The 13,738-nt window shown below is 43.4% G+C and overlaps 1 protein-coding gene across 1 annotated transcript in view; it reads left to right on the top strand.

Moving 5' to 3' along the window:
- Positions 1 to 13,738, top strand: part of GIGYF2 (GRB10 interacting GYF protein 2) — a 61,048-nt gene that overhangs the window by 44,437 nt on the left and 2,873 nt on the right. The window contains exons 15-26 of the mRNA XM_010192249.1: positions 426 to 533; positions 1,085 to 1,182; positions 1,674 to 1,774; positions 2,557 to 2,718; positions 7,311 to 7,469; positions 8,651 to 8,887; positions 9,616 to 9,738; positions 10,364 to 10,567; positions 10,695 to 10,900; positions 11,361 to 11,515; positions 12,680 to 12,849; positions 13,240 to 13,387. Coding sequence (XP_010190551.1) covers positions 426 to 533; positions 1,085 to 1,182; positions 1,674 to 1,774; positions 2,557 to 2,718; positions 7,311 to 7,469; positions 8,651 to 8,887; positions 9,616 to 9,738; positions 10,364 to 10,567; positions 10,695 to 10,900; positions 11,361 to 11,515; positions 12,680 to 12,849; positions 13,240 to 13,387 — 1,871 coding nt within the window. The remainder of the gene's footprint in view (positions 1 to 425; positions 534 to 1,084; positions 1,183 to 1,673; positions 1,775 to 2,556; positions 2,719 to 7,310; positions 7,470 to 8,650; positions 8,888 to 9,615; positions 9,739 to 10,363; positions 10,568 to 10,694; positions 10,901 to 11,360; positions 11,516 to 12,679; positions 12,850 to 13,239; positions 13,388 to 13,738) is intronic.

Below are 13,738 nucleotides of genomic sequence, written 5' to 3'. Positions count from 1 at the left end.
GCTGATGATTTGATAAGGAATACCCTATACTAGGGGATTCCTGAACGTACTGGGGAAGAGATGGATCTGTGTAGGTGGGCAGCCATCAGAGCCAGATTAATTTGAGCAATTCGTGTCACTTGTAGCAAGAGGGAAGTATTGCTGCACAGCTTACAAGAGAAACGTTGAACAGCAGTGACCAATTGACATAATTGAGGGTGAAGAGAAATTTGATTCTACTCATGTTGGGCCAGTTGTTGTATTCTCGTGTTTTGCTTCTTTCCAAGGCCCCATGCTGTGATTTCCTCTGGTGTTTAGCACGTACATTATATAGGTCAGTGGGCATTAGTCCTGGAGGATGAATCTGGGCACAACTTCTGCAGCTTGGGCATTATTTAAATAAGCAAGTGAACAAATACCAGTGATTCTCTGCTTCTCTTTTGAAGACAACAATATGCACAGGTGCTGGCTCAGCAGCAAAAGGCAGCCCTCTCATCCCAGCAGCAGCAGCAGCTCGCTATCCTCTTGCAACAGTTCCAGGCCCTGAAGATGAGGTGAGTTAGCCCAGACTTGAACTGAACGCCATTCCTCCTGTACTCTTAACTTGTACATAATCATAATTACAATGTTGTCAGTGGTCTGTCCTGTTCAGGTTCGCTCATATTTGAGCGTTACAAATTTTAAAGATTGTGTGACTATGAAACAGTTGCAGAATAGCAAATACTTCTTTATACTTTATATTTCTTTACTTCAGAGAATATTTGTGAAAACGAGGAGGAGAATCTTATGGCTGAAATCATACCTTTTTGATAGACCTGTTGTGCTGGTAGCAGAATGGCTTTGCCAAGCGAGTTCTGCTTGTTCCTCAAACTGGCCCATAAGCAGCAGAAGCAAAACTGTAGCAGTAGCTGTCTTAGCCCCTGACTTGGCAGCAGGGGTGAGACGAGCAAGAGCTCTGCAAGCAGGCAGTGTTGTCCACATCCTATCTTTGTTTGAAATAGAGGTGTGGAAGGAAAGGAGTGTGTTACAAGTTACTGAGTGTCGTGCGTGTTCAGAGCGTTCCTCTCCCTGGAAGTGGCATGTTGATTCTTTGTTGGTATTGCAGAATATCTGAACAGAACATGATGCCACCCGTTTCAAGGTCTGTGTCAGTGCCGGACACTGGCTCAATATGGGAGCTTCAGTCAGCTTCACAACCTACAGGTAAGATGCTTAGCATGTGTCAGAAACGTTTGTGGATTAAAAGCCAGCATCTTTAAGATGATCACTCCCTTTGTGACGCTAGGGGAAAGTATTTCTGTGTCACTATCTTTAGCTGGTTCAGGCTACTTTGCCTTGCAGTTTAAATTCCATTTGAGAGCTATGAAGAACATGGTAATATTTCCTATGGTTATGGGAAGCCTTAACCCAAAGGGATTGAGTGTTAGGATACAAAGATGTTCTGCCCCAGTGGGAGGATTCTGAATGTTTGGTTCTTGTGTAGAATTTCTTACAAAACCCAGCCTTGCTCCAGTAATGGACAAGCCTTGTTCTGCATGTGGATTAGGTGGCCCTCTACTGACTAAGACTAACGTGTTACCGTGGTTTTAATTCATAAAACATCGTAACTGCATACACAAAACTCTCCCCTATCAGTTGTGTTTTATTGATGCATTTATCTTTGCTTGTCGATGTTTGTTCTCTTCACTGTCCAGTCTGGGAAGGAAGCAGTGTCTGGGATCTCCCCATTGATACTGCAGCTCAGGGACCAGCTCTAGAACAACTGCAGCAGCTCGAGAAGGCCAAAGCTGCAAAGGTCAGAAACTGTTTTGTACTGTCAAAAGTTGGGATTGCTGTTCTGCAATGTAACTGTTTCGTGAGCCAGTGGAAGACATGAGCTCTTCAATCTTCAGGCCACTCTACGATTTTGGTTAGATTTTCATGGAAAACACCATAAAGAGAATATGGGTCATAGAAACCAGTTCTGAAATCATGTGCACTGCTGTTTGGAAACCACTTCTGTGGAGGTGCTACCGACCTCTGAAGTAGTGGTTATGGTTTTTTACACCTGTGGTTAAAAACTCTCCACTAGCCACCTCTGCTTTAAAGTGGGATCATCATGAGCTGTCATGCCAGACCCTGAGTAGGAGCAGGTGGTGGTTCTCTTAATCACCGAGTTGGTCTGGGGAATCGTAAGTCCTGCTTGTCGGGGTTGTTTCTCTCCTGCTCCGGTTTTAAATGAATTTTGCAAGTTTGAACCTGTATGATTTCATTTCCTGAAAGTGGTTATTTTATGATGACTGCAAAGCAATTTGCTACTAGCTTCTACAGACAGGGGTTATTTGAAGGAGCTGCTGTAGAAAGAAATACGACTGTAGAGCTGGTGTTTGTTACAGAACAGAAACTGTCCGAAATTGCTCTGGACCATTTCAGGAACCTGACCCCAGTAGGCAGCCAGCTGATAGGTAAAACTAAGGGAGAGCATCTGTCAGAGGCTTCCATCTCTTATGTTCTTACTATAACCTCAGCAGAGTTGCCCTAAGAAATGGTGTAGGAATACGTTACCTGCATCTGAGTATAGTTTTATGTGAATTGTAGCTAGAGCAAGAGAGGAGAGAAGTGGAAATGAGGGCCAAACGAGAGGAAGAGGAGAGGAAAAGGCAGGAGGAGCTTCGGAGGCAACAAGAAGAGCTACTTAGGAGGCAGCAGGAAGATGAGAGGAAACGACGGGAAGAAGAAGAACTGGCCCGCAGGAAGCAAGTGAGTTTCCTCAATGTAGTTCATCTGTAATTAATTTTAATACTTTATAAAACTCACTTTTAAGAATCCTGTGGGGTCTAATTAATCTTGGGTAGGTGCGTATGAAGACAGTTCTAATATTTTTCATGTGAGTATGTGAAATAATTATTCTTATGTCCTTGATTTGAAGTTCAAGAGCCCAAATTGCAATGAGAAACGGGCTTTGGTGGTTCGCTGCAAGATAGGTTCCCGGTTTTGAGCCGAGCGGCTCTATTCCATGTGGAATATTCCCTCCCAGGTTCCTAGTGCCAATGTTAGACTTGAGCTAGTTACCAGTTACTGTATGTGTCATCCTGATTCACCATTAATGCAGTCCAGTGTTCTGGTAAGGGGATGTTCTGGAGAGTCGACTGGAGCTCGAGCAGCCGTTTAAATGAAGAAAGCAGAGGGCTGCAGTGGGGAAACAGTGATGTAACTTTAGCGTTCTCCCCACTGTTGTTTTTTTAACCTAGTAAGTAATTTTTAAAATAAATTATGTCAGAGTCTGTCAGCTTGATTTTCTTGAGGTGATACTTGGGAAAGCGAGGGATGTAGTTTGGACAAGCAGATTTGTTAAAATGAATGAGATGATCTGTGTTGCAGTAGGAGAATGAGCGCAGGAGTTGTAGAATGCTCTTAATCTTACAAGAACACAAAATGGATAGTATTATTATTATCATTATTATTAGCTTGACATTTCTAGCTTTTACTCCTGAATTCTGCATGCAAGACAGATGAATTGTGCTTTCAGTGTCATAGGACAGGAAGGCAGTGAGTGTTTTCCCTCTGCATGTGAAGGGTAAGGACAAGCACATTGTGGAGCTTATTCCCTAAGCAGTTAGTCAATAAATGCCCTGTAAAGTAGCACATGAATAATAGGGGAAAGAAATAAATTTGTCCTTTATAGTATTTCCTGTGTGCTTACGTAGGCAGTTGTAAAGCTTGTCCTGGCGTAAGGATCAGACTTTTCTGAGGAAGCCTCTAGAAACTTGGGTTTTACTGGTAGGTTAGTCCTAGCCCTCCACTCACTCAGTGTTTGGGTTCTATTTAATGGACTGCAGTGCAATCTGTAGGTAGCTCTCATGGTATCCTAAAAAGTGAAGTCTAAAAAAACGGCTCCTTGCTTTAATGTGTGTCTGTGTACAGCAAGTCACGATGGTATACAGTGGAAATGCATCCTTTGATGCTTTCCTGTAGCACTAAAGCAGTAATGCTCTCCAAAGTCTTCACTGCTGAGTCAAGTTGCTTTAGATGTGTTTTAATAATAACAACTCATTTTTCAGCTGATCACCTGGTAACTCAATGTGTTTTGTCCATGGTGGCTTCAAATGAACGGACTTGGGTTGTTTCTTTTCAGACGAACAGTTTTTGCTGCTGTGTGTAACTTCTTAGAAATGTCCACTGAATTCTGAAGTGTTTTGTCCGCTTTGGATTTGTGCAGTAAACAGCCTGACTCTCCCTGTCTGAGATGTCATGGAAAATAATTATTGACAAGGAGGAAGCAGAATGGGGTTGAAAAGCAGTAACAGCAAGTATCTTAGTTCATTACCGATGGAATAATTGCCACAATGCTTAATTCTGAGCAGTAATGTCTTGACAAGGTAACAAAAGAGTTTAAGAGCTTCTCTGGAAAGAGAAAATAATATTGTGTTCTGTATTGAAAAAGAAAAAAGTGGTCTAATATTTGAATCTGACTTCTGTACTGGAAGGCATTGTAGAACCAGGGATGAACTGATTTATTAGCATGGATTTATACAGAGGAGATGATGCTTAACAAATTTGATTAACTTCTTTTGAGGAGATGACAGTGAGAGCTGAGAGGGGTGAAGCAGTAGACTTAATCTGCCTGGACTTCAGGAAGGCTTTTGATGTAATACTGCATAAAAGACTAGTATATAAGGTTAGTAAATACACTGTTGATGGTGAATTCTAAATAAAAAAAATAACTAATAGCAATTCAATTCTGTAGGATGAAATGTCATACCAAATGTTGAATCCAGCTCTGTTCACAGTTTTCATCAATGACTGTCACTGTAGAATTGCAAACAGTAATGCCCAGCCTGTGTAGCTCCTGTATTTCTTTTTTGTTTCTGGTCTGATATCTTCTTTTTTGTAATGGTTGATCTCTTTCAGGAACAAAACTGAAGTTTAGTAATTAGCTAATCTTGTTTTCTCTGAAATGTATCTTTAGTGCTCCCTTTAAAATCCCTGGTTCAAAGATGAGATCCACTAAACTAAAAGATGTGTAAGCCCTAGGAACACAGACAACAGAATTGCAGGTGTTACTAACTGCAAAAAATTGTGTGATGTTCTATTTGAGAATCCAAAGTCTGCTGGATTTTCTGCAATACTAGAGATATTTTTAAAGATCTGAAATGAGATGTCTGTACAGCAAGATGTATGTGCTTGAAAACAACGATTAGAAAAGATTGTAAAGAATATTGGGGTCCTCTTGGAGCAGGAAGCCATGGATATGGGAGCAGGAGAGCCAGAGGAGTGAAGCTGTTTCCCATGTGAGTCAGTGCATGGCTTTGGTCACACACCCAACAAAACCAGTGAATATCAAGATACAGAAGTAGGTATTGAGACAACCTTTTCCATAGCTGTGGAGAGTAGGAAACAAGAACCACATCAGCCCCATGGTTCCCAGTTTTTCATCACCTTGCAGGTTTATTCCTCCTGTTGGTGCAGTCCTGTTCAGCTTTAGTTCTCTAGGGGAGAGAAGTCTTTTTTGCAATTGCTGTCATTCACCAGTGTCTCTCCTGGCATGCCCAAGCAATAAAGAGATCCCTGCAGCTTTATTAATGACAATTAATGAACTGCTGTCACACAGGAGGACTTGGTGCCTCTGCTCATCTCGCTCAGGTGCTGTCTCATGTCAGTGACTGGTACCAAACATCCCCCCCGGCTACTGGCTGGGCATCCTGAGCTGAGACACTGGTGTGTGGTCTGTGGTCAAACCTCCAGCCTCCTCCATGGCCTTTTCAGCAACAGAAACAAGCCACAATTTTTCAGCTGTTCTGGGGACACTTGGTTGTGACTTGACTGTATGTGTCCAGTGAATTCAGTCACAGGCCCAAGAACAGAGCGGTCTAGATGTGCCGTGTTGTGTTTGAACTCTTGTGAAGATGACAAATCAAGGGCTTGATTAATGAGAAAGTGAATCCCAGGTTTATGTCCAGCTAGTGGAGCAAAAACTCACAGCACTTCCATTTAGTGCTAAACCACTTAAGTGACGTGCAGGAATACGAATTGCTTCTTGCAGCCAGCAGCTCTTCAGGGCCATAGGCTTGCTTGTAAGAAATATATTCTCTCTACTGGACAGTTATGTGAAGACACTTGAAGTTAGCCATTGCCAGAGAGAAACCTGGTCCAGTTGTTCAGTGAGCTGTACTGCAGCTTCTCTGTGCTGTGTGGTTGTGAAGGTTTGGGTTCAGATTTCGAGATCAGCATTAACTCCCTCGATTTACCAGAGTCCAAAATTCACATCCACGCTGCACAATTAATCTGCCTTTGTCCTGTGCATAAAGTATTGCTTATAAAAAACCTGTAGGAGTACGATTGCACAATACGGATTGTCCAAAAGGAAAATGTATTTATGAAAGCTTAAAAAGCAGGGTCTGTGGATTGAGCTGTCAGGCTAAGTCAGAAAGCCGAGAAAAGAAGAGGAGGGATGCAAAGCAAGGTGGCCTTAGCACAGTTCCTGGACTTGAGAGACCAGAAAAGGCAGCAAAAGACAAGGTGGTTTTCTGCACCAGCAAGGCAGAAGTAGGGCAGAAGATGCACTCCTGTTTAACAACACACGGGGCCAGCAGAAGGCCCGTGGTCCCCTTTTCCTCCAAAAAGCAAGCAGCAGAACGGAGCAGTTTCTGTTCACATTGCTCTGCAGAGCAGCAGGAAAAGGTGCCAATGTTCATTGTTGAGTCACTAATTTTGCTAATTGGAAAGCAGAACACAATTTATTGGAAGCCATTTAAACACTTTCGAGAGAGGACAGAATCAAAGCCCTGGAGACCTTTCATCACCCGTGATATTTTAGTACAGGAACAGCCCCGTCAAAGCCCGTGATGCAGCTCCACATCTCTGGAGCTTATACTGTCCCTAAGCACACTCAGCTTATGACTTGTTTCTGCTGTTTGAGATGTGGCTTGAGTTTTGTAGTGCACTTGAGTGTTTAGAAACTCCTATAAATAGGAAAAGCTTCCAACTTAGAGCTGACACCCAAAAAACCTAAAATTAATAATACCCACACATTGATATATGTATATACATTGGAAACACGAGTCTCCCCCTTTGTTTTCATTCTCAACACAGTTCTTGTTAGAATCAAAGATAAGCAATGATTTAATGCGTTTCTTTTTTAATTAAATGAATTAATTAGTGTGAGATGCACACTGCATCCAAAAACTTGTTAACATGTGGGTCTGTAGTGTTTAATGTAGTCGTTTTGGTAGTGCTTAGCCTGGAGCTTTTCTTGAGGCCGTTTATCTGGCCAGACCCTGTTGTAGTCTGTGTTCTGATGCGGTTCATCAATAAAACGGCATTTACAGATGGACCTTTTTTCCCAACTCCAGGAGGAAGCCCTGAGGCGGCAGCGGGAGCAGGAAATTGCACTAAGGCGGCAGCGGGAGGAAGAGGAGCGGCAACAACAGGAGGAAGCACTTAGGAGATTGGAAGAGAGGAGGAGAGAAGAGGAGGAGAGGCGGCAGCGAGAGGAGTTAATTCGTAAACAGGTGAAAAATGACAGGAGAGCCCTGCTTTATTTAATGATGGAGGCTGCCAGAACAAACAAGCTCTGAAACCTGTGTCTGGGCCTGAGGGGCTGTCTGTTTTGGTGGAGAGAGGCAAAGCTTGTGGACAGGTTCAAGTGAATGAATAATAGGTTGTTGAACTCTAGTCTGGTTTCAGACAAAGTAATCAGGATCTCATCTGCCCTTTGGAGAGGAGATTTGTATTGAACGAGTGTTTTCCATCATCTTTGAGCCTTAGGAATGGCTTTTCAGCATGGCATTTCTGCTCCTTTCTTCAAAAGAAAGGCAGAGTGCAGTAGCAGAGTAGTAAGTTGTTTTGCATAGTCACTCTGAGACTTCGCTGTGGAATTGCTATCTTTAAGGTCATTGGAGATGATCCGTTTTGCTGTCTTGCTGTACTATGCCAAGGCCATACCCACTGTCAAAGTGGGTATTAACACTATTAACAGGTTGTTGGGGTTTTTTTTACCCCTTGACGTCAGCTTTACAAGTCCATATTGGGGAACCTGAGCTTCCAGCCCCCTAATTGGTACTGTCACAGTTCCTAAATCAAATTAATCTTGAATACAATTGGCTTCACGTGAACTTCCAGGCCCATTTCAGAATTGCCAGTTATTTTACAACTCTTTTTCAGGAATTCCCTTACAAGACATTCACCACCATTCCTGTCCCACCACACAGTCATCTCCTTTGTGAGCAGAAACATCTTTTCCTTTGCAACTCCAGTGTTCAGTAACACCACTAAAATTCACCATCTTTTAATCTTTTTTTCCTTCTTTCGTGTCAACACCTCAAGTTTTATTACACTGAAAGTACAGCAGTGCTTGACTGTAAGTAATGTAGGCAAATGGAAGCTCAGACTTGTAAGGTGTGTAATTCCTAGAAGGAAAGTGGTGTGAAATGAGCCAGTCTGAACTGGGGAGGTGGTGTTCTCTTCAAGTCCCTTGATGGAGCTCTGGGAAACTTCTAATTTGAGGGGGTCTAGACTGTATTACTGGGGCTTTCTTGTCTGAGAGATGTAAAGCTAGGTGAACAACCTAAACAGCACTCAATACAGATATCAAGACCTTGCTCTGTTCTGTCAGGATCTCAGTACATGTAGTAGAAGTAATTTAGATTTCCTAAGTCCGCTTAGACCTTGTTTTTGTCTGTGTCCTGGGAAGGAAGAGGAGGCTGCCAAGTGGGCACGTGAAGAGGAGGAAGCTCAGCGGCGACTTGAAGAAAGTCGGCTACGCATGGAAGAGGAGGCAGCCAGGCAGCGGCTGGAAGAAGAAGAGCGAAAGCGCAAGGAGCTGGAACTCCAGCGCCAGAAAGAAATCATGAGGCAGAGGCAGCAGCAGCAGGAGGCTTTACGACGGCTGCAGCAGCAGCAGCAACAGCAGCAACTTGCACAAATGAAGGTAGTGTTTCTACAGCTTAACTTCCTCCTTCAGTTCAGGGTAGTAAGGAAAACCACAGCAGAATTCGGGTTGTCTGGAATACCTTGAACAGAGCAGGGAGGGATGAGCTGTCTGGAGAGAGAAGAGGGTAAATAGTGGACTTGGAAAGCGATGGGAGAAACGAGAGGAAGGCAAGCTGCAGAGCACGAAAGAAAAAGGTTGTCTGGAATACCTTGAACAGAGCAGGGAGGGATGAGCTGTCTGGAGAGAGAAGAGGGTAAATAGTGGTCTTGGAAAGCGATGAGGAAACGAGAGGAAGGCAAGCTGCAGAGCACGGAAGAAAAAGGTTCGGTTGATAGAAATGTGCAGGAAAGGGGTTTGCAGATGAGTACAAGTGTTGATTCTGCTGCAGAGAGCGAGGACCTCTGCAGAGTTTCTAGAGCTTGGAGTTTCTAAAGAGTTTTTGAAATCAAGATTGACTGCTGTTTTCAGGCAGTTACGTGTTACCTTATTTTTGACGCACTGTGTCTTTGAGACTATAACACATCAGAGGGCAGTTCAAAGAAACATACAGTTTATACTTTGAGTATACGTTTTAATCCTTAATTACACCATGTTATACTTTCCAGTCTTTTGTTAAAGTTGAAAGGTGGCCTTCCTTTTCCCCTGAGCTGTGGGCTTATACTGATTTTTCATGGTAATACTTCAGTGGTTTTGTTAATTCTTAATGATGTGTGCTTTTGGCCCAGCTCCCTTCATCTTCAACATGGGGTCAGCAATCGAATTCAGGAGCTTGCCAGTCCCAGACCACACTGTCATTGGCAGAAATCCAGAAGTTAGAAGAAGAACGAGAACGGCAGCTTCGAGAAGAGGTAAATGCACTAACGAAGTAGAACTTACTGGAGTGTACTCAACTTTGGGATTGCTTTACTGTCACATAAGCGATTGGAAGGAACAGTCAGGATGAGCAGCCTTTTCCTGAAAGAGCATAACTGAGGTAAAACCCTGTCTCTCAGGCACAGGTCCAGTAAGTTCTTGTTTGAAGGTCTTTATAGCTTAATATAAATAGCTGAGAGGAAGTGAAACTGTACCCTTTTCTTTTAACCCTAGGAGTAAAACATATTCACAGAACAATATAAAATTATTTCACATGTATACCGTCATTTGTTTGCAGATATGCACAAGACCAGAGCATTTTAGAGGGCAAAGGGGCAAGTGGTGGTAGGAGAGGAAGTATTCCTCCAGGACTCAAATGCTGAGCTGGCTACAGCCATGATTAGCTGAATTTATTCTGTCCTAGGCTAACGAGCAGTTTGTATTTACTAGTTATTTAGTGCCTACCTTTTTGAAGGAACTATTAAGAGCTCATAAAGTAATAGGTCAGTCAGACTTCTCCAGAAGAGAGCAGAATCAGTTTAAGACCAGTTTACTATTCAAAAGTCTTATCTGGGAATGATCTGAAAGTAAGGACAGGTGCTTTTGTCTCACACGCAACAGCAAAGGCGCCAGCAGCGTGAACTAATGAAGGCCCTCCAGCAACAGCAGCAGCAACAGCAGCAGAAGTTGTCAGGCTGGGGTAATGTCACCAAGCCAACAGGCACCACCAAGTCCCTGCTGGAGATACAGCAGGAGGAGGCGAGGCAGATGCAGAAACAGCAGCAACAGCAGCACCAGCAGCCGAACAGAGTCAGAAATACCACGGTACGTACGGTCTTTGTCTGACCAGGCTGGAGAGGGGAGCAGTACCTGCCAGTTCTCCATGTCTGTTCATTCCTGTTCTGCCAGGTCTGGTGCTAATAACCAGGATCTCTTTGTTATGTTTCAACAGCACTCTAACCTGCACACCAGCATTGGGAATTCAGTGTGGGGCTCCCTAAACACTAATCCCAGCAACCAGTGGGCATCTGACCTAGTCAGTAGCATCTGGAGTAATGCTGATACCAAAAACTCAAACATGGGTTTCTGGGATGATGCAGTGAAAGAAGTGGGACCTCGTAACTCGACCAATAAAAACAAAAGCAATGCCAGCCTCAGGTAGGAACTGGGGAAGGAGCTTTTGCAAAGAAAGGCTACCACTCCTGAGATGATCGCTTAGCAGTAATAACATCTTCATGTCTTTTCCTTTGGTTTTGGGTCTGTTTTGACAACACAAATAGGTAATAGGTGGCCATTCACAGTTTTTGTAATAAAAACAAAAGCAATGCCAGCCTCAGGTAGGAACTGGGGAAGGAGCTTTTGCAAAGAAAGGCTACCACTCCTGAGATGATCGCTTAGCAGTTATAACATCTTCATGTCTTTTCCTTTGTGTTGTCAAAACAGACCCAAAACCAAATAGGTAATAGGTGGCCATTCAAAGTTTTTGTCATCTACTTAAAAAATCAGTTGGTTTTTAAACAGTGTTTGCATCTTGTAAACTAGTGAGTCTTGTAACACTGCTGTGTACTGTTGATGTCTGGTGATTTATAACTTATCAGACGTGTTTTCTTTATCTCAGTAAATCTGTAGGTATTACAAGTAGGCAAAACAAGAAGGTGGAAGAAGAGGAGAAGCTGTTGAAACTGTTCCAGGGGGTTAATAAAGCCCAGGATGGATTCACTCAGTGGTGTGAACAGATGCTTCATGCACTCAACACAGCCAACAACTTAGATGGTAAGAGGTGGAGAGGAATGTGGATGATCCACTGTGAGAAGCAATATCCAGTTTATTTCCTGAGCAGATAGTTCTGAGGGAAAGTAATGACACCCAAGTAACGTTTTAATGCAGTCAGCAACAGGGCATCATTAAACAGTGGTCTGAAGAATGGGCTGCATCTTCTCCTTGGCTCTGGTTGGGCTACCTATAGCAAACCAGTGTGGATGGGAAGCAGTTAAGTCAGCCACCCAGGGCTCTGCTGAGGATTGTTGGTGGTCAGTGAAGTATTATCAGGCAGATGGATGAGGATCCAGTTCACTTTTAAGTGCAGGCCAAATGATACCCCTGTGGAAAGCGTTTTTTGGTGTGAAACGAGTTGGTTTTCACTAATTCTACTGGAGGGCACATAGAGGAAGTCCCAGTCCAGGATCACAAACTTCTTGTACTTCTTGTAGCAAATCACTGCAGGCTTCCTCCTGCTTCCAGTGTGGACCTGTGCCAATCTTTGCCCTCCAGCATTGCTGCAAAAGCAGTTTCTCTGTGACCCTTGAACCTGACTGGGGAACCAGAGCTGCCTCACACAATTGCAGTGCCACAGCTTCCCTCCTCTTCGGGGAGGGTACTTTGTGCCACAGGTGGCAGCCTGTTGTCCTGCCCTGTCGTCCTGGGTTGTGATTTGATTTGACCTTCTCCATGTTAAAATAAACCTCGGTGCCACAAAGTTAGTCTGAGGAAAACAGGATGGTAAAGAAGGCTTGCAGATGAGCTAGGTGTTGAACTTGAGGTGCTTGCAGGTCAAGTCAGCCGCTGTGGGGTGTGATCTGTTGTGCTCCAGCCAACAAGAGTCTGTACTGATGACAGGACTGAGGAGACTGTTTTCCATTTGGGCCTGGCATTAAATTTGAGCTTTAAAGCTGGTGGTGACTAGAGCTGATGGTCTGATGTACCACGATTGTCAGTTTATTTTTCTCATCGCGTTAGCTGGCTTTCTTATCCTTGTTTTGACTGCAGCATAGACAAAGCATTGCATTGTAGGACTTTAGGGAACCTAGAGAGGCGAGCTGTTTGCCATTTCTACTAGATTAGCAAGTATTTGAAAGGGAAATATGAAGTTTGTGTTTATTGCAGGCATGTGTTCACACGTCAGCGCTCATTCCCTCTCGGTCTGTCTTCTTCTTGCAGTTCCCACATTTGTTTCTTTCCTGAAGGAAGTGGAGTCTCCCTATGAGGTCCATGACTACATCAGAGCCTATCTTGGAGATACTCCTGAGGCCAAGGAGTTTGCCAAGCAGTTTCTTGAGCGCCGTGCCAAACAGAAAGCCAGTCAGCAGCGACAACAGCAGCAGCAACAGGTAAACCTTACTTGCTACGCTCCTTAGGGGTGTATGGTCTGTATTTGAGTCTTAGAGTCTGCATTTCTGCTAGGAGGATGAGCAGGATTTTACAGGTCATGTGAAATGCAAAAAGTAAAGCAGATTTCAAATATTTACTGCAGGATCAGTAAATAAAGGATTATATTAATAAAGGATTCCTTTATCACTCTACAGGCCAGCTGTAGATCAAATAATGTCTTAGCATGATCCAGGATACGCTTTAGAAACACAAAGTGGACGTGTTGGGTGGATGCATCAGTGGCTAGTGCTGCCACAGCAGATGTAGAAAGTGCTTTGGGCTCGCTGAACATTTTCAGCATAAATAACCAAAACTTAACTGCACTTTATCCTCTTGTACTTGTTTTCTAGGATTCAGTGTGGGGGATGAACCACAGTTCGCTACATTCGGTCTTTCAGACCAACCAGAGCAACAACCAGCAATCCAACTTTGAGGCTGTGCAGAGCGGGAAGAAAAAGAAGAAACAGAAAATGGTTCGTGCAGATCCCAGCTTGCTAGGTCAGTTTTAATTTTAGAAATTAATGTTTAGTTTGGAAAAGCCTTGTGGAATGTAGAATTCTTGTTAGCCTTAAATGGGAGTGTTGGATTGAAGAGAAAAGGTAGTTGTTGAAGCATCTTTAGAATTTGTTTCAGTATTAGAATTTTTTAAACCATTAAATAATGTATCACTTTCATGGAAAACTTTGCCTTTCCCTCATGTCTTGGTTCAGGGCTGGGCTGGCCACTAAACCCTGGCCAGACACTCTCTGTGAACCCCTCTGCCCTCCCCAGAAGGGAAGAGAAAAGAGAAGAAGGGAGAGAGACTTTATGGGTTGGAAAATAAAACTAACAGGTTTAATGAAACAATAA

This window comes from Mesitornis unicolor, unplaced genomic scaffold (assembly GCF_000695765.1).
Source record: "Mesitornis unicolor isolate BGI_N332 unplaced genomic scaffold, ASM69576v1 scaffold4489, whole genome shotgun sequence".
Taxonomy (NCBI): domain Eukaryota; kingdom Metazoa; phylum Chordata; class Aves; order Mesitornithiformes; family Mesitornithidae; genus Mesitornis; species Mesitornis unicolor.
Note: the sequence above shows the minus strand (reverse complement) of the source record. Positions and strands in the feature narration are given on the sequence as shown.